Source organism: Anneissia japonica, unplaced genomic scaffold (genome assembly GCF_011630105.1).
Source record: "Anneissia japonica isolate Jap-2015-1 unplaced genomic scaffold, ASM1163010v1 scaffold287712_len2945570_cov188, whole genome shotgun sequence".
Taxonomy (NCBI): domain Eukaryota; kingdom Metazoa; phylum Echinodermata; class Crinoidea; order Comatulida; family Comatulidae; genus Anneissia; species Anneissia japonica.
Window position 1 is genome coordinate 2,912,198 of NW_022704401.1, and position 27,217 is coordinate 2,939,414.

The 27,217-nt window shown below is 35.5% G+C and overlaps 2 protein-coding genes across 2 annotated transcripts in view; one reads left to right on the forward strand and one right to left on the reverse strand.

The window, feature by feature from the left end:
* Positions 1-243: 243 nt before the first annotated feature.
* On the forward strand, positions 244-5,304 carry LOC117104613 (tRNA (guanine-N(7)-)-methyltransferase B-like). The gene is made up of 6 exons (XM_033245463.1): positions 244-380; positions 2,016-2,137; positions 4,010-4,194; positions 4,351-4,464; positions 4,811-4,912; positions 5,073-5,304. The coding sequence occupies exons 1-6, from the start codon at positions 301-303 to the stop codon at positions 5,196-5,198; spliced, it is 729 nt and encodes a 242-aa protein (XP_033101354.1). The 5' UTR covers positions 244-300; the 3' UTR covers positions 5,199-5,304.
* LOC117104697 (26S proteasome non-ATPase regulatory subunit 2-like) overlaps positions 4,730-27,217 on the reverse strand; it is a 42,768-nt gene continuing 20,280 nt past the window's right edge. Inside the window, exons 7-17 of the mRNA XM_033245580.1 lie at positions 27,037-27,200; positions 26,588-26,694; positions 25,036-25,163; positions 21,541-21,791; positions 15,102-15,203; positions 13,226-13,449; positions 11,755-11,923; positions 9,379-9,600; positions 5,781-5,899; positions 5,527-5,641; positions 4,730-5,428 (exon numbers count right to left, since the gene is read on the reverse strand). Coding sequence (XP_033101471.1) covers positions 5,361-5,428; positions 5,527-5,641; positions 5,781-5,899; positions 9,379-9,600; positions 11,755-11,923; positions 13,226-13,449; positions 15,102-15,203; positions 21,541-21,791; positions 25,036-25,163; positions 26,588-26,694; positions 27,037-27,200 — 1,669 coding nt within the window. The 3' untranslated portion in view covers positions 4,730-5,360. The remainder of the gene's footprint in view (positions 5,429-5,526; positions 5,642-5,780; positions 5,900-9,378; positions 9,601-11,754; positions 11,924-13,225; positions 13,450-15,101; positions 15,204-21,540; positions 21,792-25,035; positions 25,164-26,587; positions 26,695-27,036; positions 27,201-27,217) is intronic.

The window sequence follows — 27,217 nt, forward strand, 5'->3', positions numbered from 1 at the left end:
TGCAGCATCCGTAAAGGTTTGTCACTGGTTTTGGGAACAGTCACAAAAGTTAGGGGCCAAGCCCACCCTTCCCAGTAGAACAAGTGGAAGTGGGGAGCACACAAAAAATTATACCCCCCCCCCCCCCCCCCCCCAAAGTCTAATTTTGGGGTACTCACTCTTTATTGCGCATAGTGCGCGCCATACCTAATTTAATTGGCGTCCCATACTCGATTTCTTTTTTGCTCACCTAAAAATCACGTCGGCGGTGGCGCTAGATAGAGAGAGAGAGAGAAAAAAATTGTAAGCTAAAATAAAAAGATGGCGGCCCCCATGCCCCAGAAGAAGTTTTACCGTCAAAGAGCGCATTCAAACCCCATTGCTGATCATACTTTTGAATAGTAAGGGTTAACGCTTTATAAATAGTTATGCCTACTTAAAATTACAAATTGTATTCTATTTTAATATATTTAGGCCTAAACCTAGGTCCTAGCCTAGCCTAGGCCTAAGTTCCACCCAGGCTAGGCCTAGGCCCTAGCTCCTCGCTCATGGAACCTACCAAGGCTAGATAGGCTTGGTAGGGCTAGGCCTAGCCCCGGTAGGCGCCCCTAGCTAGCTTGGCCTAGTTAGATAGCTTGGCTAGTTAGACTCTTATAAGCATGGGGCCTAGCTAGATTAACTATAAAAATAGCTAGGCCTAGCCTACCATACCACTTTCTAGGTAGGCCTAGGCCCTAGGTCTAGGCCTGAATAATAGTTAATACCTGGGCGCGGCCAGGCTAGCAGGAGCACACAAAAAATTATATCCTTTGACTTCAAATATAGTTCCAGATTGTATAATAATAGTAAGGCCTGCACGGGGAATATATCCTCTAGCTGCACAAAAAATTTGGCCTAGAAATCCGTCCGCGCATTTCCGAAAATTAGTGCCGATTTCTGCCTAGATATTTCCGAAAATTAGGCTTTGACCAAATCTTAATATATAACCAATGCAATTATGCAAAATTTTAGCAGATTCTTGAGATATCCTCTGTACAATTAAAAAACTTTACAGTGTGGTTCACATTAATTCAATGGAAAGAACACATTGATGTGAGTAATCTCCTGTTTAGATGACAAAAAAAAGGCCAAAAGTTGGAGACCTAAAAACGCAGTTTTTTAGTGGGAATGTTATTCGTGCTCAGTGGTGTAACGTCTATGCGCTCTTGTGCGGCGGTCCACCGACCCTTAGGTGCCCATACTCATGAGGGTCCTCGCTCTGCACTCTGATCCAAAAGGGCTTTGTTAATACATAATTGCATAATGTCTCTGACATCGACCACCCTACATTATTATCAAAAAAATGTGATAAAATATTCAAATTTTAAGTCTCAATGAGTGCCATTTCCGGGCATCTAGAGGTGCCATAGGCCTAATCATAATTTGCTTTGCAACTCCACAATATAGAATAGACTATAGGTCCTTGATAAGTCCCATGCAACGCCCATGAGGGGAGGGGTGTCAAAGGGAGGAAGAGCATAGCTCCTGCCAGGAGGAAGTCAATAATTTTGTCGAGGAACACTGCTTTCAAAAAGCATTTCAAGGCAATTTAAAACTTGTTCACTGACCCTTAGAGGCCCCCTTTGGTTTCCCTACCCATAGCACCCTGATCCAAAAAGGCTTTGTTGATACATTGCAGCATAATGCGTCAATGACATCGACTGTAGCCAGGACCCCCTACATTTGTAAACGTTTTTTTTTAAATGGAGATAAAATATTCAAATTTTAAGTCTGACTGAGTGCCATTACTGGGCATCTGGAGGTGCCATAATCATAATTTTCTTTGTGACTCCCAGTATAGAATAGTAGTAGGTCCTTGATTAGGCTTTTGCGGTTGGGGTGTGTAAGGGAAGGGGAGCATAGCTGTTTCAATCTTCTACTTATCAATTTTTTAGAGAAAAATCACACTGTGGGGAGGCTATGCTTGTAATGTGCAGTGTAGGAGCAGCATTTCTAGTTTATGTTCATATTTGTTTGCATTCTTGTATTCCACACAGTCCAGTATGTCCAGATGCAATGGATTGGTCAGTGTATTACCCATCATATTTTGACCCTAAATCTGTTGTGAAGAAAGAAGTTGAATTTCTTGATGTTGGATGCGGCTATGGTGGACTACTTGGTATGCTTGTTTTTTTTTGTTTTTTTTAAAAATATTTCAAGAGAGTAACTTGTAATTTGTGTAAAGCTTCATCAAATCCCACTCCTTCACAACTCAATGCATGCCTTCCAGATTCTGCAAGTTGTTAGATTTTCTTATCACTGCTACCTGTTTTGATTTGAAAGGCATAAGCCAAGACTTTTTGTATACCTTGTTTTGCAAACTTATTTCTTTTTTCAATGTAAATAAAGAGTAAATGCTTTAAATTAAATAATTAGGAAGAAATACATATCTTATTTTTAGGAGATTTCAAGGCAGGCGCAATAAAAATAAAGAAATTTCTGAAATTTTCCATTTTTTTTTTGTGGCAGCAGGTGCGCTAATTGGCCAGATCATCAAATTATTATTATTATTGGCAGGCCGTGGTTTTGCTAACAAGGTACAAAAGGTCTCTCCAACACAGCAGTGAGTTTTTTCATATATCGGCAATTGTGGAGATGTAGCTTGCATTCCAATCTCAGGTTCCTGGGAAATACTGTGACTGCACATTGCCTCATTTGAACTTATCATTGTTAGAGATGTGCAGCAATTATGCAAAAATCTACCGATGCTATAATAAGTTCTGTAAGCCTAGAGCGCAACATTAATTTTTTCACCGTTGCCTGTGGCACTATAGGATATCTCAAAACTATTTGCAAATGGGAGTGTGAAAGGGTATAAGTTTATGAAGCAACTTCAAGTTTAAAACATAAAAAAAATTATAATTATAGTGTATACCAACATCTTTTCTCACATTCTTGCAGATAAGGTACATTGTGTTATTCCGAGCTTTTTTCTATCCCGTCTAAAATCTTGAAGGTCAACATTATATGGCAAAGACAGCCAGACCAGTCAAAATGGGGAAAATAACAGCATACCATGATGTATGTTAGTTTAGTCCAATGAAATAGATTTCAAGCTTTTTCACATTGCAGCATGTTCTGGCCATTACCTCTGAAACACGATTGGCCACATATTAAGTTAAATTAATCAATCAATTGACGAGGATATATTAACAACTCTTTAAACAATTTCATCATAAACATGTCACCAGGATCAATTTCCTACCAAATTAAATATTTGCAATGCCTCAATGACACTTGGTAGTCATTGAAATGGAGCTTTCTGGAATGTCAGTATTACTGCTAAACACATGTGTGTGGGACCTTAACAACTAATGTTGATGTAGGAATGGTAAAATGGGAAAAAAATTATCACTTTAAAAAACAGTTATACCATAACCTGTGTATAAGACAATCCCAGGGCTGTAAAAATTTAATTTCTTTTTTTGCTGGACCAAGGTCTAGTTGCTGAAGTAACAGTCAGCTATTGAATATTGGTCTAGTTTTAATGTATTTTTTGCTAGCCCAGCCCTAAAATAATCAACCCCCTGAAGTTTGAGAAGATTTTTAGACGATTTTTGTATGTCGGGCGTATAAGACGACCCCGTTTCATTTCACCATCTAAAATCATACTTTTTGCTGCTCTTTATGGTTTTGATACTGCATAATGCCAAATGTAGGGCTAATCTTCAAAATAATACCATTTTTGGGCCTTTTAAATATGAAGCAAAGTTTCTCATTTGCCAGTATTTAAAATTTTGTTCATTCGTACTAACAGTTATTAAGTTCTACGGCCAGACACCAACCCTGTACTGTATTTCAGGAGTGTGATTTAGGAATTCATGTTCTTATACCCTATGTGGTTAAGCAGTGTCTGATAAGGTGGGCACATTATTTATCGGCTTAAGCTTGTAAATACGTACAGTTTCTGAACATGAAAAAAGTAAGAGATGAGTGTACATGTCTATGGAATACAGTTGAAATAAAGACACCCATGTTCCTTTGTTCACAGTTGCATTATCTACAATGTTTCCAGAAAAGTTAATGCTTGGGATGGAAATTCGTGTAAAAGTTGCAGATTATGTAAAGGACCGTATTACAGCTTTACGTCAAAACCATCCAGGGCTGTACCAGAATGTTGCATGCTGCAGATGCAATGCAATGAAGTATCTTCCTAATTTTTTCAAAAAGGGACAGGTAATGAGATGTTTGTTTATGCTTACTTTGACACTTGAAAACTTGTCCCACTTATTAAAATTCGAGGGGTACATTACAAAAGAATAGGATTGTTAGTGATTACTTGTCAAATGTACTTCTGTTATCTATTAGATTTCCATTCACTTTTTTTTCCAGATTCAGAAAATGTTTTTCCTGTTTCCAGATCCACACTTCAAGAAAACAAAACACAAGTGGAGAATCATCAGTCCAACATTGTTATCAGAATATGCATACATTCTTGCTGAAGGAGTAAGGTTGTCAGATATTTTGTATGAAGTATATTATTTAACATTAAATATGAGGTAGGAGCAGTTATTATAGTGGTTGGCTCTCAACCACTACCCTGCAGTAGTATAATATTGGTAGGTAATGCCTTGTTCCTTATCTACTTCCTTCCAAAACAGTTGATGATCTTGCATTTCCAGCAATGTAATGGAAGTTGCAATTAATCACACATCATATATTTGAAAACATTTCCTTCAAGACAACAAAAGAAGACTATTTCTTCCCTCTCTCTTCTCTTCCAACACTATATGCTATTTATTTCTGTTCAGGTTATGAATTTCATCCAATAATATATTTATTCTTTTGGCAGGCCACAATCTATACCATTACAGATGTTGTAGGAGTTCATGAATGGATGGTAACGCATTTCACGGAACACCCATTTTTTGAGAGAATGACGGAAGAAGAATTGGTATGAACACAATCTATAGAGTTTCAGATTAGTTTTTGTAAATCAGGTTGATTTAAGGCAATCTTTTCACACTACCTTTTATAGGTTTTTAAGAAATCATGGTCTTGGATGTGAATGCATTTTTTTAAACTTTTGAATTTTATATACTTTTCTGCTTCAGGCAAAAGACCCTGTCGTTGATAAAGTAGAATCAAGCACAGAAGAAGGGAAAAAAGTTGAGAGGAATTCTGGAAGCAAGCACATGGCAGTATTCCGCCGAGTACCAGATCCTTACACAAATGCTTAGGTTTCAGATCCTTAGGTTTAAATGTGTCATCCATTCAATGTTTTCGGAATACTGTACTACTTATGTTTATATAGAGTTAACCTCAGTAAACACATACTAAACTGTATATTATGTAATGTTTTTTTCCTTTTCGCTTGTAAACACAGCAAATGAGATTCACCATTACTCCTCATAATTTTCATTCTTCTTCAAAATGACAAAACCCTCAACAATTGGTGTATATGGTATATCTGAATGAAAAGTTGAAGAAAACAGCATTTAAAGTCTCCAATAACATTTAAGGATTGAATATATGATATATGAGTAACAATCACAATAAAAAGGATACATTCTTCAGTAGCTAATTCGGCTCGTTCTCCTTGGGCCAGTAGGACTGGTGTAGTGTGTGTCTGAAAGCCGGTGATAGTTTTTGGTCTACCAGCTTGGCCTACCACATCAACAGCCTACATCAGAAAGAAAAAAATCTGCCATTTACTATGTACAATGACTCCTGAACATCACCAAAAATCAAAAGTACATAAACTGTAATATATGACAATGTTCCTCAACAGTCGACAAGATATCGATTTTCATCAAAATTACCTGGCCAACACGGACTGGAACTGGTAGAGGCTGCAAGTCCTTATCAAATGTGACCAACATTCTTGGTTTCATTGCTGAAACCAATCCATACAGCAGATACGAAGACTTGCCAAGAATAGCTGTTAATAGAAAAAAACCCAACATTCTAAAATGCATTAAATACAAATTAATGTAAAAATTTTTGTAATAAAGAAACTATCACAGAATTCACAGGGATCTAGGCCCGTTGCTACCTGGCCCTCTGCCACCACAGTAATGGTATAGCATAATTCAAGGGCATTTCATTTGGTATTTTTGTCTCCATTCCAACCATGTACATTAAGGGATGAATGGATTGAATTTCTTTTGCAAATTTTGAAGAAAGAATTGTTGGTTATGCAGTATAGGCAAAGGATGATGAAATACACAATATAGTATAAACTAAACATAACAGTAATTGTTTGGTTTGCTGTTTAAAAAAGCCTTTGAAAAATGTTATTATTTTAGGTGGGTCTGCATTGTTATACAATTCATGAGATTGCACAACCTAATAACACTATTTTTGAAAATACTGCTATAGAATGATGATAGGCTATAAAATATATATTAAATAGTGGACTTATTAATATAAAAATGACTTGAAATTGAGAGTGACAAAGAAGAAAAAAAAGGGTAAATATGCAAGAAATGTTGAAATATAAGAATATAAATGAAACGACAAAAGACTTCACATGACAATTGTGCAATAGTAAATCCCAAAAATAAACAAAGACACACACATGCGGGAAAAAACTAATAAATTATAATATGATATTGAGGAATAATAATGATAAAATTCAACTAGTAGTATTTTTATAAGAATTTTTTTAATTTTTATTTACAATAAGATTTATTTGTTGTTTGTACTGCCTAGCAAAATTAATGATGCTGTTTTTCATGAGGAAACCTGCTTTGTAATAAATCATCCTTAAAGCCAGGATTCAGAAGAAAAATATTTTTTGATATGTTGTAAAACTGATTTTTCTATAAAAGGCAACAAGCTTGTTTGACTAAAAACTGGTAAACAGCTCATGAGTAAACTTCACCATTTACCAAATTTTCAATTTTTGAACCAGGTTTTGCTGATCTCTTCTTATCTCTATTTAATTACTGCTTCAGGAAATTTTGTAACAAGATTAACAGTGAAGCTCATTAGTTAAGAATAGTTCATAAGAAGACTAGCACAATTAACTCAAAAACCATGTTGTAACTTCTAACATAAGTTATTGATTTTTAAAATTCAAAAGCATATCTATTATGATTTTTATCTGAAATTATAGCTCAGGTAATAAAAATGCCAAATTTTTTTAAACAGGTTTTTAAAATTTTCAAGCCAGGTTTTTAAATACTATACTGGTAATTTATTGAGAAACAGCATTGCCTGCTGTGATAATGACTCTAAGTAGAGGTATTCTTCTTTGATGTTTAATTGGATTATTGAGATAAGATTCTGGCAAAACCTGGTGCACCAACCTGCCTGAATGCCCTTTTAAAGGGTTTGCTGGTATATGGGATAGTTACAGCATGCTGGAATAGTTATGAGGAAGTCTTTTTATTTTATTATTTGTTATTTTGCTAAAGCCAAATATCACCCTTGGGTTACTTGTTAGTGCATTGATATTCATATAAAGCATGAACAATAGCTACTAAGTATTTAAAAAAAAATTTTCACATTTTTTTTTCTTTCAGTCATCATCGAAGACATGTGTGCGAGATAACAAACTAATAATTTTTTTTATTGGGCCTAACCCAGGTTGTTCCAAGTGATTTTTAACTAGTCTGCCTGAGATTGGTACAGCATTTGGAATGTCACAGCATGGAGGTATTATTGAGAAGGAGATCACTCGGCAACAGATCCTTTTGACGCTACAAACCTACGTGTTCCCCGCCTTTGGATCGCGCGGGGCGTATTACCCTATAATTCACATTTGTTCGTTAGCAACAACTTGGCAACGACATGCATTTATACGCTTCCAGCAGAGCAGTTGTGCAATAAAGCGTTTGATTTTAACCCATTAAATATCTTTATAATGAACAATGTTCCCCTGATTAGATTTTTTTCGGACTTTTAGTATGTTATTATTTGTATATTTCAGGAACGGATTCCGTAAAATATTTATGTTAAAATTACTTCTGTGTCCATTATAATTCTGTCTAAAGATTGATTGGTTCGACTATAAAGCTAAGTCAGCGTAAAACTGAAAAATACTCAGATTTTCGATTGATTTTTCGAATAGTTAACCCTCGTTAACCCTAAAATGACATAGTTTATTATAATCCTCAATTATTTATTAATTAATATCTGTTAAAATTAGAATTAGCGAAGTTGAAATATACTATACTTTTAAAAGTCATGTAAATATTCCATTAAAGTGGAAAATATAAATATGTTTGATATTTTATGAGAGATAAATGTATCAGCTTCAAAATGGAAACAATTGCGCAGCCATAGTGATTGACTGTATGTAGTGCGCAATTGTTTTTGCTATGCTCATGATTTTAATTACAGAGAGTGCATACTTTGCTGTCAAAAGTAAGAGTGTAGGACAAAGCTTTACGATAAATGTCACAATCCAATTTGCCCAAGTTATTTTGCCAATTCATTTTTCCCTTAAATAGAGCACAATTTATCTGGTATGTCAATCTTGACATCATCTCTCCAATTACTCATATTTATTACCTAACCCAATATATAAAGCAATAATATTACCCCTAAATTTTTCTTTAATCGGCCTAATCCCATGTAATATTTCCAGTCTGAGAATGCTATTGGCAGGCATTTAAACATGCTGCATCCTTAATTTTTGTTTGATGCGAATACTTATTTTATGTACTTGTGTTCTCTCGACATTGTGGCTAGGAGTTTTGAACGTTCACTGATTTTTTTGCTTGTGTTCTTGGGCAAGGCCAGGGGTAATAATAACATCGCCAGCACCTCCCTTGGAAAAAGGCACGCTAAAAATACCTATAATTTTTATTATGATGGAGATTTTTATTACGATTACATTTTACAATTACTATTTATTAGTCCTGCTCTTTTAAACATAAGATTAGAAGAGTTGGCTAAACTTGATCTGTATTAATGGATATCATTCATTTATAATAATTTTTTTTTAATGTTATTTTGTGAATGCACCAATCTCTATTCAGTGCTTCTGATTTAAAGGGTTATGCTCAATTATTATTATAGTAACATATATTTTGTCCCATGACAGGGGTATAATACTTGTCCCATGTAAAATTGGGATCATAAACTGCACTGTTTTAAAAATTGTTTTGTACAAAAAACAACACATTTAGTCCTACTTCAAGTGGCATATGTCAATGGGGACCCACCATTGGATAGGATATGGTTGCTGCTTAAACCAAAACAATGGCATCAATGTTGTTTCCAGCACTAATGCCAAATTCATTCATAATTTATTCCACTATTTCCAAAATCAAAATTTATCCAAATACCCAACCAAGGCAAGCTTTTATTCCAACATTTTAAAAATTGTCTGACACACAGCAATCGAAAATGTTGCTATTGCATAGGAGCCATAATTATGAAGGTAAAAATATTTATATGAAAACTTACTATTCTTGACATCTAAAGCCGACGTGATTGTTACAAGAAGACCTGCAGTAGCCACTTGACTTAAGAGCTGACGATCACTGTGATATGGTGACATGGTCAAAGTGCCTTTACCTAAATGTGTCAAACCTTGAGCGATGCGAACCATAAATAGATTGTTGGGATCTTTAGCATGGAACTGTGCAAGTTGTCGTAGCATTGCTGCAAGCCGTGCATTGTTTGTACCTATCATGAAAATAAACAAGTTCAAGCCACCAATATGGTGTAATTATTACTGTAATCATTTATAAAGATATGCTTATATCTTCATTGTGTTATTTATTCATTTGAACACTGTATACAATGTATTTAAAACCCTGTTTCTTAAAGTGTTTCATTCAGTGGTGGACTGTCAAGGCAAGCAAGGTATGCAGTGCATACCCTGGCTAAAAAAAAAAAAAAAAAAAGATATAGTAAAAAAAAATTACTGTAGTTTCTCCATTTTATTTAGCATTTCTTAACCTCAATCTTCTATACAAACCTTAATTTTGCCAGTGGATTGTTACATTTGGAACAGCAAAGTTTTTCAATACCTACTTTGGTATCTAGGATAAGGAAAAACGGTCATCGGCTACATAACCCCCATCAAAGTAATTTTTGGGCCTAGTATTTTTTTTTCTACTGAATGCACGTCATGTGATGTGTCCAGCCAGACTCGGCCATGTTATATTGGTGGCGAGTACAATTTTATGGGCAAATTTTTACAGCTGTTATTGGGAAAATAATAATATTTTTTAATAGCCAATTTTTTGCATCTTGTGTTCATAAATGCTCAAAGCTGAGGTGATTTTACTACAGCACATTGCGATGGAATATTTCGTTGCTAGGCCAAGCTAACCAATGTCGCCGTACAGCACTTGTTAACACGAATGAAACCTAGGCATGACCTAGATAGGCATCATGGTTATGAGATAACAAGGTGATTGACTTTTAAGGACTGAAAAATTAAGGCAACGCTGATATAATTTATAATAAAGTTTGAGTACACTATAGGAAAAAAAGCTGAAGGAGCAATTATTTCCTGACACAAGAACCCTGCGGGTGTTTACGTTCCTTTGTACGTAAAAACTAAACACAAATTTGTTGTCACCAGTCATTCATTGCCTTCCATGAAATTTGAAACTAATCGGACTTGCCAAATTTTGGTTATCGTGGTATGGTAACAACTAACAAAGTGTCTGATCCACCGCCATTGTCGTCGTCATTTCTGATTTTAAACTAAACAAATTTAAATACTTATACTGTACTTTTTAAATCCACAACAGAGCCCACACATCGAAGAAGAATGAAGAACCATGTAGTACAGTAATAGTATGGTATTAGTACACACACACTCACTCCGAGGCTAGGCCGGATGACAGAAAGCCCTGTCCTTCCTAGGCCTGATGTTAGGGCTATGCTGTATAATTATTCACCAAGCTTGAAGGACAATTTCTCTAAATTCAGAAGTTATGATTTAAATTCTGTACTTAGCCTTTTCTATGGCCTTTTATAATCAAACTGCTGGTTGTAGAGCGGTTGCTATAGGCCTTATATCATAAATCCATCAAAGTGCAGGTTGCTCAGTGATCACTCTGCGTGCATTTGCTGCGTGTATTGGAATAATTTCTTAGTAGTACAAAGTAGTACAGGCACTGACACTCTTCACACAAATCTTCGCGATACGGAGATGAATTGATTGTGGTTAATGAAGTTTATTAGGGGTTATTGGGTAGGCCTACGTCCTGGTAGTCATTAAAATGTATTGTAAAATTTATTATAAATTATATCAGCATTGCCTTAATTTTTCAGTCCTTAAAAGTCAATCTTGTTATCTCAACCATTATGCCTATCTAGGTCATGCTTAGGTTTCATTCGTGTTAACAAGTGCTGTACAGCGACATTGGTTAGGTTGGCTGGTTTGTTTCTTCATAGCTTGGCCTGGCAACAAAATATTCCATCGCAATGTACTGTAGTAAAATCACCTCAGCTTTGAGCATTTATGAACACAAGACGCAAAAAATCACAGGGACTATATCGATAAAGTGATCAGTCTTGAATAGGAAAATTTAGTGCAAATAAAAGTGACGACTTCACCACTGACTTTTAATGAAATTTAGTGTATGATCATTCTATTTCGATGATATGCCTAGAGGGTTATTAAATTTACACCTATGTCTGAATAATGTATTAGTTAGCAAATTACCGCATTTCATTTATTGCAAGTTGGGTGAAACTGGTGATTTGTAAATGAAAACTGTTGATTGTTAGCATACAGATACGAACATTTATTTATTAATCAACAGGTTCAGTATTCTTAATCCAAATGTTATCAAACAATAAGATTAATATTCAGCTTACCAGCTCCTACAATTCCCATAGCAAATATTGCATTGTGTGAAACTTCTTGGTCCGTATCATGGGAAAATTTACTAAGTGTGTCGAGAATCTGAAGCTCTGGATTGGACACAGATATAAGAGCCAAAGCAAGGGGAACTGCACGACGAATAACAGGCTCGCCATAACGCAGCTAAATAAGAGGGATAAAAACAGCTAATTATGTAAAGGAATAATATGATAAAAGTATTTTTTAGAATAATGATTTATTTAAAAATGAATAGTATACCACAATAATTCTAACAATAATAATAACTGTAACAATAATAATAAAATCAATTAAACAACAATAATAATAACAAAAACGATATTAAGACAGCACTTATTTAGGCAAGACTTTTTTTATACCTCGTTCCGCCTTAGCGTGTTATTCCAAGGCGTATTGATTTTTGACGAAAAGAGTATTATTTCTTATTTTTGATTTGTTGGAAATGAAAAAAAGTGAGATTTTATTTTACAATTCAGTTAGTCAAAATGTATTACAGTGTGAAATTACATTAGTTTAGTTAAATTGCAAATGATAAATTAATTTACTTTTACAAAAACAGTAATTCTATTTTTATTCCCTTACCTTTATTTCTATTCCAATTTCCTTTTCCTTTCTCCACCTTTTCCTTCCATTTCACATTCTCCCTTATCTTTTTTTGCTTTCTTTCCTTATATTTTCATTCCTTTCAGGTTAATTACCTTTTTTTCTTTCCCTAATCTTTTTTTTACATTTTTCCTTTTAAATATATCCCTTCTTTACTTATCTATTTATTTCTTCCAAACCAACAGCAAATCATTGTCAGTAACAGACTGGTATAAAAATCTTATAATATATTAATTATATAATAATATTTCAATACTTTTTTAGAGCAACCTGTTTAAGTATAGTTTTACGCTAATCAAATGCTAATTCTAAGAGATTTTTAGGAGTATTATACCTTTATTATCAAGTACCAATAAGCATTGCAGGGCAAAACATGGTTGGTTTTCCAGGTAAGGATGGTAGACAGGCTGCACACATAGGTTTTTAAAGTTATTTTTGTTGGCCACAACATAACTGCTGTTAGGCCGTACATAGCTAGTGGGCCGCAATTTGCCCACTTGTGGCCTAGGGCTACATCAAAACAAACAGCATGTGATAAAGCAAAGTGGAATCCTTTCAAATTATATTGTTATAGCATATAGGTACAATACCTGATATACATTATGTATTAAATTTAGGTATGTAAAATGCCTCAATGGCTTAAGTTTGTTGAATGAACCTAATGCAATATGTACTACATTATCATTATGACAGTATCATATTGAGGCTCAAACTTGAGGTCAGTGTTTTAGCCCTACACATACAATCTTGAAATTTGAATGCAAGCACCTACACTCTACACTAGCACATCCCTTACAAAATTTAACAATTCAAACACTTGTGATATATCTTGTCAAAACTTACCAAATGTCCAAGTGATCTTAATGCCATTTGACCACCAATCTCTTCTCCCATAGCAATTAGAGCAATTCCTAGCACTGCTACACCCTGGTGGGCTGCCAACTCACTAGTGGTGTCATCACTCTTTTTATCTTTCTCTTTCTTCTCTTTCTCCTTGGTCTTCTCTGCTTCAATATGTTCACTACAAATGTGCAGGAGTTGTTGAACCTTTAAAACATTACCAGTCCCTTGAAATAATAAAAGAAAACAATGGTCAATGAACATATTCAGGAAACATCAGACAACAGTACTATCTACACCCAAGTTCAGTACTCTTTTGAATGAGATGTCTATGTATTCACCATGAATAATTGTGTCTAAGCAGAATGCATTTTATTTCTCATTAACAGGGGCAGATTTAGGGAGGGGGAAAGGGGGGGGGATACATGGCATCCAGTTTTCCACTGCCGTTTTTTAATTTTTGAACAGAAAAACAATACAAAATTGCATGCAAATACTAGTATTAAATATTTTGCAACAGCATATTCAGTACTAAACACGAATTACACCATTATAGGATACTTATTTATTTTATCTGTATAATCAGAGGCAACAGAACTAGAGTGTGTGAATGTATCTGAATCTGAAGTGTGTGATAATGTATAAAAAAGCATGGTGAATATAGGTGGGAGTGGGAAAAGATGGGATAGACAAAATGAAGTTGGTTTTTGAGACGAGACATGTGGTAAAACCAGGGAGGGCCACCAGTCATTTTGTACTGAACATTGTAGTTTAAAAGGTATTGGGTGGAATTTTATAAAGATGGTTGTGTAATTTTTATTTGGCCTGATAATAATTACAATGTTTGCTGCATAAATTGAACAGGAAAGCTTTAGTATTAAACAATCCCTCACACTACGAATTGTAGACTTACCACTTGCTTTGACTAGTTAGGTCTGGCCAAAAAATAGTACCTTCCTAATAAGACTGGCCTAAACTATATAGAATAGACCTTAGTAGGATGAGTGAGAAATGACAACAATGGATCAAGTCTAGGCTTTAAGCTGGATGGACATATTACAAACACAACACCACTTCCCAGGATGGCCCAGGTCTCTTGAGTCTAGAGAGAGGCCCTCGCCTTTTTACTAAGTGTTCTACATTAGGCCTAAATCTCTGCCTTAGCCCTGAGCAGGGTTACTATATCAATAAGAGTCATAACGTTGTTTAGCAAGCCAAGAACTAAAGGTACACAAAAGGGAGCTCAGCCTAGGCCTAGTTGACACATCATGCATCTTCTGAATTTGAAAATTACAAATACTGTAATAAACATGAATGAAGTCAGCCACTCAAGTGATTTACAAAATCAGTCATGCATGATATCACACGATGCGTCAAGTCGTACAGATGAATGATCAGTCAGCGTTTGACAAGGCCTACTCAAAAAAAAAAGAAAAAAAAAGAAGAAATCGAGCATGAACGCTAAATGAATTTGGTATGGAGTACCCCAAAAGGCCTGGAACCCAGGCTATATAATTGCATCTCAAAACAAGAGAACAAACAAGAGATACAAGTTTTTTTGTGTATTCCGTGAAATCTCTATACGTAACCATGAGATCAGCATTATAAATCTGTTATTTGATTGTTTTGCACATTTTTGCCGAGGCCATTTTGGGAACATTGTGTCCTACATGAAATTCTGTGGTGCATTCCTCGTTCAAAAATTCTGGATCTGCCCCGAATATAACAGATATGTAACCTCAAAATGCAAATTAGCTAATTTTTTTGATGTGAACAAATTGACCTAGCAGTCAAGTCACAGCAAAAGTTTAGTTAATTACTCTAGAATTCAGATGGTGCCAGGGTTAATTATTGTATTATTATGCTGGAATAAGCTTACCAGCATAGGCACAAACTTCCACCAGGATCTTAGAAAACTGTTTAAAGGGCTCCGGAATGACATCTAAAGCTGCCAGTGTAGCATCTACAGACTCCTGCTTACCTGTAAATGAAGATTGAATATCATAAAAAAAATTATATATTTTTCCTGTGCTTGTACTTTAATTTTACCTTATCTTTGATGAGCTAAATAAACAACAACATTCACACCATTTGACAACAGACTTGACAAATGATGTGAAGACATAAATTTAATACAGAAAGAGTATAATGCAATATAAATACTTGGGTACTTTAATTGAAAAAAAAAAATTGAAATGGGAATCTAACCCTATTATGGTGTCCAAGAAATTATTACAAACAACAGCAGCAGCAGCATACTAAATAATAATACAGTAGAAACCCTCAATAGTAGTTTAGTAGTAGTAGTTAGTAGAAACCCTCAATTACGAACCCCGATTTAATAAATTCCTGATTTTACGAACATAAAATCAAGGTGATGACGCCATAAAAAATGAAGTAAAAATTTTAAAAATCTGCTCAATTTGTAACTGTTATTAGCATGCATAGTACAACACAACTAGGCTAGGCAATCTAGCTCAAAAATGGCCCAAAGTCAAACAAATTGCAAACAATGTTTTTTTTTTTATTTGAATATATATGATGAGGGGATTAAATTCCACAAATCACACCTCGGTCACACCTCGGGAACATATGTAAATAAGCTAAAATATTCAAATTAGGGGTCGAAATATAGGGTACCCATAACTCAGCAACCACTGGTTGTAGAGAGTTAATTTTTATTCAAATAGTTCAGAATATATATGTTTGTATTCCCTCGAACAGAACTTTTTGTCCAAAAAATGACCGGAATGCCGTAATTGCCCTTTGACCTTATTTTCACGAGAAGTCCATATCTCGGCGACTACTGTCCGTAGAGACTTCATTTTAATTTTAAAACTTTTAAAAAATATGTACAAATGAACAAGCAATAAACATCCAGGATTTAGCAAAAATGACACAGCAAACTATTTAAATAATTATACAAGGTAAGTTGAAATATTTTTATACCTTTCCCAAAAATAGAATAGTCCTTAAGTAGCCCCCTATAGTCTTCAAAATGTTTGTTTGCAATGACCAGGAAAAGTTTCACATGTGTTTCAAAATGACTTTCTTAGTTGGAGACAAGACTACCACAGATTTTAAATTGATACTCATTTTATTAGTAAGTTAAGTTAAACATATTTCTGTGATAGAGTGGTACTGTATTGGTTAGAATGAAATTGTGTAAAGATGATATATGTACCAAGCCAGCCTCATGTAGGCATACTGCAGGTGCCAAGCCTGTGCCAAGCATATTTTCAGCATTAACATTTACCGTATTGTCTCTAATAAACGCCCCCTTCTAATAAATGAGTTTTTTTTTTCATTTTGCAATTAGTGCCCAATCAATTAACATGGGTATCCAGTCCATAAAAAGGTTGACAAACAAGGAGTAATACTGTGTGCTACTTTCTTTGATATGAAACGAAATAAATACTACTCAAAAAAGCTTACCCTAAATGTTTGATGTTTACTGTCTTCACGATTACTTGGCCTAGGCCTATTTTGTGTTTCTCTCATGGTATTTCATTAGCCTTGTACAAATAGGGTAAGCAGCAAACTGACGGCAAAACAACGGGTAATCGTGTATTGTGAATGTGTCTCGTGTTCGACGCCAGTATTGATTCAAGGTGTCTGGTCAATGAAGTCTATACCGTAGTGGGAATGTTTCTTCAAGTTGAGGGCATAAAAAATATTTGTCTAAACATGGCCGTTTCATCTTCAAGTTCTGCTACAGAAAAGTACCAGTATACATATAAAATTGAGAGTACTGTTAGAGGATTCCGTGTGTACCAAGAAACCTGGATTCCGAAAATCGGAGAGATTCTACCAACAGTTCATGAGGCTGACAATGTTTTTGACAAGCACGCGATTGCTGTTGTGAAAGGAGAAGTACCGCGCTGCATTGTCGGACATTTACCCCAAGAGAACTCAAAGATATTTCATTTCTTTCTGAAACACAAGGGAATTATTGATGTTCAACAATTTGTATGCCAGGACAGCTCGAATCCATCTTCAAGATATGGCATCTCTCACAGATGAACACCATGATGTCTACAATGCTTTTGCAAATGGTCATCATGTGGTACGTCGTAGTGACAAATATTGGGCAGGTCATTCCTCAGATTTGATTATTGAAAAAACATTGATGAGGAGTTTCAAAAGCAATGGTGGAATGACCAGAGGAAGAGGATGTGTATCCTAGTGCCAACGAACAGTGTGGCTTCTTAGCATGCCAACCAGAGCATACTGGTCAATGCAAATGGAAGACCTTTCTGGCAAAAAATATGAAACATCTGAACAGTATAAAGACATATCAACTGGGCGAATGTCAATAGATCATACAGACGTGATTAAATTTAAAACATTTTTCAAGTGTAACAACCCTTTTGATGAATCTGACAGTGTCCTACGTAACATAACTAACGGTCAAGTAGCCAGTGATGAAGTTAATGTAATTGACACACTTACCATTGGCATCTCTATTCTAGAGTCGATGGACCATACGACTGTGGGAGAATTTTCTTTCAAGAAGAAGGATGCCGTAGTTACTTCGTCTAAGGCTCCAAAAATTAAAATTGATAATGAAGATGTTCAAATAAACCCAGAGTTACTATTTCAATGATTAGTGACAGTAATAACATTGAAAAATTATGATGGTCTGAAGTAAGCCTTGAAAACAGAGATGAGTGTCTTCTCATCTGCTCTGTTTGAATCACAGAGTTTAATGCTACCAGCAAAAAAGTATCTCCTAGGAAAAACTTTGTTGAACATGAACACTGTCAATACTGATGAGGCTTTGGATGATGGTGACATCGAAGATGAAGACGACAACCTGTGTGAGTACTTAATTTTTGTAGTTCCTCTACTTCTCCACTGTTTCCTAGTCCCTTCTCTTTTCCTTGCAATTTGTTTTAATTCCAAAGCAATAAATATTCTGTACCACATTTTACTTTCAGAAAGTGCGTGCGCTAGTGCCTCTGATACAGAACTTCCTGTATATGTAGAAATGGACAATATAACGGGAACAGTTAGTGTACAGTATACAGCACAATACGTTTTTAGGCAAAATCATAGTTTTCTTCACTGGATGATAAAATGTATGTATAGGATGGAGGTGCACTAGTGCATCGCCTCAAATGGCCTAAATCAGCTTCTTACAAAGAATGCTGTAAGATGATCACCAATTACGTTAAGCAAAAATACAATGAAGCAACTATTGTCTTTGATGGCTATGTTGATGAGGGTACAAAAAGTAACACTCATACAAGGCAGAAAAAGGGACGAACAGTGCCGACAATAAAACTTTCTCAGGAAACGCTGCAATCCATACCTTAAGAACATTTCTTATTGAATGCAGACAATAAAGAGTCTTTTATTGGTATGTTAAGAGAAGAGCTCGAGTCTCAGGGATTGTCAACTAAACAATGTGATGGGGATGCTGATCTTTTGATTGTGTCAACTGCAATAGCAATTTCCCAGAAGAGAAGTGTAACAATTGTCGGAGATAATACATACTTTATACTGGTTCTCCTTATCCATTACTGTACGGAGAATTCAAATGTAATGTTCCAACAGACCAAGAGTGAGCGAACATGGGACATCCATGCATTCAAACAGTCAAGCACTGTAAATAATATCCTCTTTTGGCATGCCTTTCTTGGTTGTGACACCACATCTCAGATATTTCAAATTGGAAAGGGATCAACCTTCAAAAAGTATCAAAATGATGAAAGGCAATGAAGCATAGAAATATTCTATAGCCCATCAGCTACCAAGGACGAAGTTGCTAGGTCTGGAGAGCAGGTTTTTTTTGTTTAATCTATGGATCTGAGAATAAGAGCCTAAATGACTTGCGTTACACAAAATTTTGTGAAAAGGTAGCAAAAGCAAAAGGTGCAATATTGTCCAAGAGTCTGCCACCAACATCCGGGGCTGCTAAGCAGCATTCCTACAGAGTATACCATCAGGTAATTCATGACGATGTTGTGTTTTTGTACTATCTTCAAATTTTTTTTCTCAACATTAAAATAAACAGTTGAAATGATACAATGTTAACAATTAAATTAATTATTATTGATTCAGACTTGGCTTGGCAAGCAACCTGATGCAACTGTGTTTGGGGATGGCAGAGAAACAGAAAACATCTTGTACCTATTTTGACAGAAGAACCAACTGCGCCACAAGAGCTTTTATGTGTTACACATCATTAAAATAATGTTTGTTTTTATTAGTATAATAATATATATAACAACTTTTCATAATGTATGTTTGTTAATCTTAAAAAAAACCCCTTTATTTTTTAATTCTCAGATGCAACTGTACACGTGGATGTGAAAGTCGCTCATGTACATGCAGAAAGTTTCAAATTGAATGCACAATAGCCTGTGGTCATGGTAAAGGCATAAGCTGTAGTAATTCTGGATGTCCTGATCTTGAATATTAAAGATTATTCCAATTGTTACTTATGTATAGGTTTAAATGAACTTTAAGAAATCTTGAATTACGAGTCAAAAAAGGTTAAATATAGTATTTTTGTTTATTTTTTTTTAATCGCAGGTCTCTACTACCCTACTATGTTCAGCCCTAATTTGCATATTTCAACTCATTTACATGTAAAGTGAGCAGGTGGCCGGGGTGTGATTTCTTAAATTATTTTCTTATATATTTAGTTTACTTTTTATAAAGTTTTGGGACTAAAATGAAGTCTCTACGGACAGTAATCGCGGATATATCGACTTCTCGTGAAATTTTTTTGTAATTTTTGGACAAAAAGTTCCATTAGGGGGAATACAAACATACATATTTTGAACAATTTGCAAAAAAAAGTAACTCTCTACAACCAGTGGTTGTAGAGTTATGGATACTCAATAATTTCACCTCTAATTTGCATATTTAAGCTTATTTGCATGTAAAAAGAGCAGGTGGCTGGGGTATGATTTCTAAAATTTTATTCTGTTATGAATGTATCCATTTTTTATAAAGTTTAGAGACTATTAATGAATTCTCTACCAACAGTAGTCCAGCAGTCATGTAAATCCTGTGAAGGATATGAAATTACTGTGAAAATAAGGTCAAAAGTCAATTAAGGCATTTCCGGTCATTTTTGGTAAAAAATTTCCATTGGAGGGAATACAAACATACAACCAGTGGTTGTTGAGTTATGGGTACCCTATATTTTGACCCCTAATTTGCATATGTTCCCGAGGTGTGATTTGTGGAATTCATCCCCTCATCATATGTGGTCAATTAAAAAGAAAAAAACCTTTGTTTGCAATTTGTTTGACTTTAAATGCTAGATTGCCTAGCCTAAACATATCATACTATACAGTAGTATGTAATTCTCAAGTGAAGGATGCCCTCTAACAGGCCTCTTCAAATTCAGTGTTTATTATGGCTTTTTTACATGTGCATGCGACAAATTTTACTTCTCTTTTAATCATCGTTTTCAACATAGTGCTTGATAGTTTTATTGAATGATCAATAAACAAGTATCTATGGAAGTTGTGTTGGAGTAAAATCCACAATCTAGGTATTTAAGAAGGTAAAAACGTCCAATTAAAAACAAATTTGTGTTGGGCCTAGAGTGGGATCAGAATGCTTACAAACTGCCTACTGTAGGCCTAGGCCCCCTCAGACTTAGCTGCGTAGGCCTGTTGGCCTAGTCTAGTTTCTGCCAGTGTAAGTAGTACCAGTGCAAATATACAGGAATTTTGGTCAACCCCGATTTTAAGAATACCCGCAACTACGAACGGCTCTGGGCCCGTGCCATACGTAATTGAGGGGTTCTACTGTAATACTTTATTTGTCCTCATTCAATCGGAAATCGGAAATTTGGGCTACCACAACTATGCTATATTTTCTTAAAAACTAAAAAAAAATTGTTTTATTTTATGGGGCATTGTGTCCCATTTTAATCTTTTTTCTTTATTGTATATTGGTATGTCTGTTCTGATGTCAAGTTTATCAACAATTTTTTTTGTATAAAAGTTCTTCTTGAATCTTGAACGGTCTGGTAATAAACTGATTGAAAAAAAAAATGTTTTCTTTGCTCAAAGAAGTGGGGCTTTAAAAAGCCAGATTAAGTAAGAAGGAGCTGACTGCCACTGTCCAAAATAAATCAGTTGAAATTCCTAAATTATCAAAATTGGCTTATAATTAAAAACCTGATTCTGCTAAATAGAATATCACTCCAAAAATTGATATGGCCATTTTAATTGATGTTTTGTTTTATATAAAAGCAAAACACAAAATAAAGAGACATCAATTTTTGGAGTAAGCTTTATTCTTTTTGTACTGTGCACATGCTAATGGCTACTACCAGCTACAAAACTTACCCAGGTATGCCAACCCAAGGCCTAGGGCTAGAAATCGTGCATAGTTGTCTTTTAACTGCTGCTTGCTCTTCTCCATCATAGTCTGTAGAATTGTAGATGTTACATCTCCATTACAACTTCCTACAGCTATCATACCACATGCTACAGCCGTGACTCCAATTACCTCCATGTTGGACTTAGAATCAGCCATTACTGGAAGTAAACACCCTAGTACTTCTTCACTATTTGAACCTGCATAGGCCAAACCAAGTCTACATAATAAAACAGATTTCTATAGGTTTAAAGAGCATTCCTCTCGAAAATTTATTCTGATTAGTTCTATTTATTTATACGTGTCCATGTTTGTTTACAAAGAGTCACTTAAACTTTAAAATAAAATAAGGCGTAATTTTTTAATTTGAACAAAAATGCACATGATCATGATGAATCAAGCTAGATAATTTTAATCTGTATATTAATTCTGCTAATCGTCACCGTGTAATTTCACCTATCTCCTCTGAAACTGCTGGCAGGAATGTGCTCATATCTCATACACTGGGGCTTCTATATGTCACGACCACATTCCGCTACTTTTCAAGGCTGGATATTGGATAACAAAAAAACCCCCAAAAAACAACCAAAACCCACCGAAAATCAGTACCTGTTTCGCCATGTTTCGCAAGTTGCTTGCTACGTTACGTAAGTACAATTAATCACATCTATCCTGTACTGCAATGCTTAGGTCTAAAAAATATTGAGGCAGGCCGTAACAGAACCAGTTTATGTTTCGCAACTTCATTACGTCACCGCACAGTACTTCTCATGTTCGTCAACAAAATGAGTGACAAGAATGTTCCCATACCTCTTTAGAACACCCATTGCATTAAATACTGGATATTATTGTAGTTTTATGGCTCAAAACAGCACCAATAAATGGCATGTTTTAGAAATCGATCAGGTAAAAATAAAGATATACCTGGACACAAGCCATGATATAACCTCGGCCTAACCATACTGGCTAGCCCTACACAGGCCTAGGCCCTAGGCACATACTTAGGCTCTAGCCTAGGCGCGGCCTAGCCTAGCCTATGATGTCGATGAGAGATACGCCTATACCTATGGGCCTAGGTTCAGGTTTAGTTAGCATACCTAGGGCCTATCCTCTATCTCTGGAATCCAGGTCAATTTGGATAGTGCATTAAGATAGATAGCGACACTAAAGTTTAAGTTTTGGGTCAAGCCAGCTCCACCAATCAAACCTTGAATTTACGTAAACACGCAGGGGCAATGTTTATCTACAGGTTCTTTTTGAATGTCAGTAGTTCGAATACATACAGTAGCCTTACATGCATCCACCTTGATTCAAGAGAAACACTTCTCAAATGCCCAACTAGACTAGGCCTAGTGTATATTGCTTTACTTTCACTTACAAGAGGGTAGCCCAAAACAACAGGGGAAGATCCAGTAGGGGAGAGGGATGTCACAGGGAAGGGCTGCCTGCCCCGTTTTGCCACTAATTATTCGCTACTGTTGTGTGCATTTAGGAGAATTAAATACCATCTGCCATTTATTCTGCCATTCTGTTAACACATCTAGATCTCTCTGAAGCTTACAAGCATCTTCAGGTCCAATAATTTTTGACATATACAGTAGAACACAGTCATTGACGAATAGCTTATTTTTAATGTTAGATGACAATTTCTCTGGTAATCATTAATGAAGATCATAAAATCCCTTGGTCTATTAACAGTTACCCCAAGGTACACTGGACTCAACATCTATTGTCTAAGTTTTACCAGAATCCCAAATTATTATGTAAAACAGTATGTTACTCTACTGTATTATAGATAATATTACATAGACACACCTACTGCACATTACATATTACAACTAGAAAACACACTTCAATTCTATACAAGTTGCTCTAATCTATGGGCTTATCTGACAGGTTCATTTCGTTGACTACGATTTTTCATTGAGTAATATTTTCATTTGACTAGTTCGTAAAATAGACTTGTTGACAACGAAAATTAACGTAAACCAGAGTGCGTTACAATCAGCGTTATCCACATGACCCAAACAAACATGGCCGATTGGTCAGTTTAGCAACAACATTTGCGTTAGTAGAAAATAAAATTCATAATATTTACCCACATGAAGTAAAAAAATAATTGTATGCTAACAGAATTAAAAAACTGGATGAAACATACCTGCCAACATTCGAATATCAAAAATAGGGACACTATTCTTTGGTGCCATGCCCCAACCCCAAACAATTTGTAAGACTATGGTAATTATATATCCTAATTCCTGTACATTAAAGCACTAAAGTTTTGTTGTCATGCTAGCTCGATTCTTGGTCTTGTTTTTTTCAACAATAGAGAAAACTCTCTCACAGTCACTATTGCTATGAAATATTACCGTAGTTCCTCGGGTATAGTCCTACCCCTGACTTTACGCCCAACTCCGCGTACAAGAATTTCCCCGGGTAAAGTCCCAGGGTATAAATTGGGTAGGCCTAGGCCAGTATATTTAAGAAATGCTCACAAAAAATTAAGGAATTGTCTCCGAATTCTGCCGACTTGAAACTCTTCCAATTGCTTAGAACAGACATTGGTCGCCGTGAAGTTGAATACAAAGCCCATCCTTGTAAATTCTTTTGTTGTTTACTGTCGCTAAAAATACACAGCTCGCTAAACGCGGTCCATCCCTACAGAGACTCGCCCAGTGGGATGATCGGATCGTTAATTCACAGGGGATTCACAGCGTAAAGAAACACATGTTCCACAGCTGCAGATAAAAATAGACAATACAGCAGTTCAACCCTAAAGAGACCCACCCAGAGATTCGCTGCTAAAAACAACTCGTTACATCATGCAAGAGAACAAGTTAAGGCAAAGACTGGCCTAGCGCGAGGTAAGACCAAGATGGCCTACCTAGGCACCTAGGCCTACTAAACTACATTTAAGGTGTTTGATGCTCAAGTAAAGACTGATTTCTTTGCCGGAATATTGTTTTGATAGGCTATTGAATCATAGGGCAATTGTTAAAATGCATCTGCCACCTCACAAAATGATCATCATTTTCGTTCTGTTCATGCACAGGGGTATAATCCCATCCCCAAAATTGGTGGGGGGGTGGGATTATACCTGGGGAACTACGGACTAATATCCCCTTCACCACATTGGCAAGTAGTGGATAATTTTTTGGTGTCTTTGACATCCGAAATCAGGACGATCCTGATTAAATCGGGACGGTTGGCAGGTATGGATGAAAACATTTTTTTGCGAAAAAACCCTATACTGCCACAAGCCGAAGCAACCTTGATTACACGGCGTGTAATGCTGTAAATATGCAGCCATTTCGTTTTGTCAAGTACAGTATTTACTAGTTTTCTATTCATCTGGTCGTCTTCATTAAGTAGGATTTTACCACTGTGCAGGTGGGCGTGGTCTAACGAAGAACGACCAGTCGAATACGGCCTATGACAAGCACTGAATATTATACATGTCTTACCCAAAAATGGCTCCTATTCTCATTGTGTTATTATTGTGCAGAACATAATCGGACAACAAAGCCCTAGCTGGGTCACATTCATTCCTGACTCCTGAGTTGACAATACCACATGCAAGTAAAGCTCCAGACTGAAAAACACAATAAAACAACACAGTACTATATGAATCACAACCTGTAATAAAACCAAAGAATATATAAAGTATTGATGTCTAGAGTGCATGTTTTTGTTTTAAGTAATCAGGTTTGACACATGAAACTAAGGTTTTAATCTATATTTAATTTTGGTTTTGCAGATGCTTACTTCATATTTCTTTCTGGTATTTTCATCAGTTTTGTGGAATGTTGAAGTAGACAGATCTTGTTTATGTTATAAATATCAACCAACTGGATTGGATGTTTTCTGTGTGAGATGCCCCAAGAATAACCCACAAAAATTTGCTTTAAAATGTGCACCCAATCTCTCTTACTGATCAATTTGCAAAACTAGACAAAGGTCTTATTGCTATGTGGATGATGGCAGACTAAGAGCACTACAGTACCTTAATTGCAAAAAATTTGGTAATAAGAAAGGTCTTTACAGTTCACTGCCTAATAGATATTTTACACCAACTCTCCTCAAATTCAGATCAATTGAAATCATTGTCTATCTTATCAGACTTCAATATGACCTGAATATGTCCTCAATGCCCTCAAATTAAACTTAACCCAAGTGTTCTACTACCATGGAAATATGTTTCAGGCATCTTCACCATACCTTTCTAGTTAAATGCACACAGTAATTGGCATTTATGTTCAAAGAGATCTCAAATGGGATACACAATTGAAACAGATGCTAAATAGAGCCAATGGTAAACTCCACATGATACGTATTTAAAAACATCAGAAAGTTCCCCCCACCCAAGACCTTTTCACCATACAATTTCTATGCAAGACCGAGTGTAGAATATCCAGCTCCAGCAATGGAAAATTAGAAAGTATACAAAAACAAGCACTTAAAATGACCTTGGGTGCTTCATATATAAATTATGAGAATACACTTACTTCTTTAACACAGTGACCATAGCCGCAAGATGCCAGCAATTATGTTATGCAAACAAATTGAAAAATCCAGCAGCCCCATGTCTTTACCTCTTGCCAGACCCACCAGATAGATCATACAGCATGAATTTGAGACAGAGGGAGGAAATCCCACAAGTTATGTGTATGACTAACACCACCATACTTTGTTAGACTGATTAATGGAAAGTAATTTAAATATGATTAATGAAGTTGTAAATATTTCACCTTCCTCTGTCTCTGATTGGTGTTGCACGGTCACAAGAGCTGGTATTGATTTACTCAATTAACTTTCTATTATCAATAAGATGTTAATATTGTGAAGTGCGAGATACTAATAGCTCAATGGATTTATTGCGAATACATCTAGCACTAAGAGACAGAACAGTGATTCGCATGTAATTTTGTTGCCTTGGTATTGCTTTTTCAATCTAATTAATTATACTGTATTATTATCACATTCAGATTAATATTATTATCATATAGTCATACATACCTTAATGTAATCTTCTGATGAGTACAGGTACTTATCAATCTGAGTCAAACCACCATCTACATCCCAAAGAAGAATTAATCCAAGGGAGGCTGTTGTGCTCATCATACCTTAAAAAGCACATTTTAAAACAAAGAGAATATCATCAAGGTGTATTATGTATCAGCTGGATCAGATGTGGAGTACCTACTGAAAACCTTCATAAATAGACTTAGGGACAAGATTTTAACAGTTAAGATCCGTGAAATTGTAAGTGTTATTGTTATGGGCATCAGTCTTCGTGCTATTTGAATGTTTCAAAGATCCAATTTGTTTTATTTCATTTTATTTGTTTCAAACTTTATGTTCCTAAGGCCAAATTTCATGTAAATTACATAATATTTCCTCCAATCAATGATAAGCGAAAAGTGACGGGTTTAGCTTGACCACACCACTTAAAGCTAAATATTTACCATGTTCTTTATTTTTGTAAATCCAACTATTGCCATCCTTAGTTATGAGTTTGTCCTGTCCAAAGCCAGCATTTACAAATCCATTGACAAATGAAGATGAAAGATTTTGTCTTGCTGAATCCACTTGTGTTGTTGTCTGTCCAAATGATGACCCTTCAAGTAAACAAAATTTTATATATAT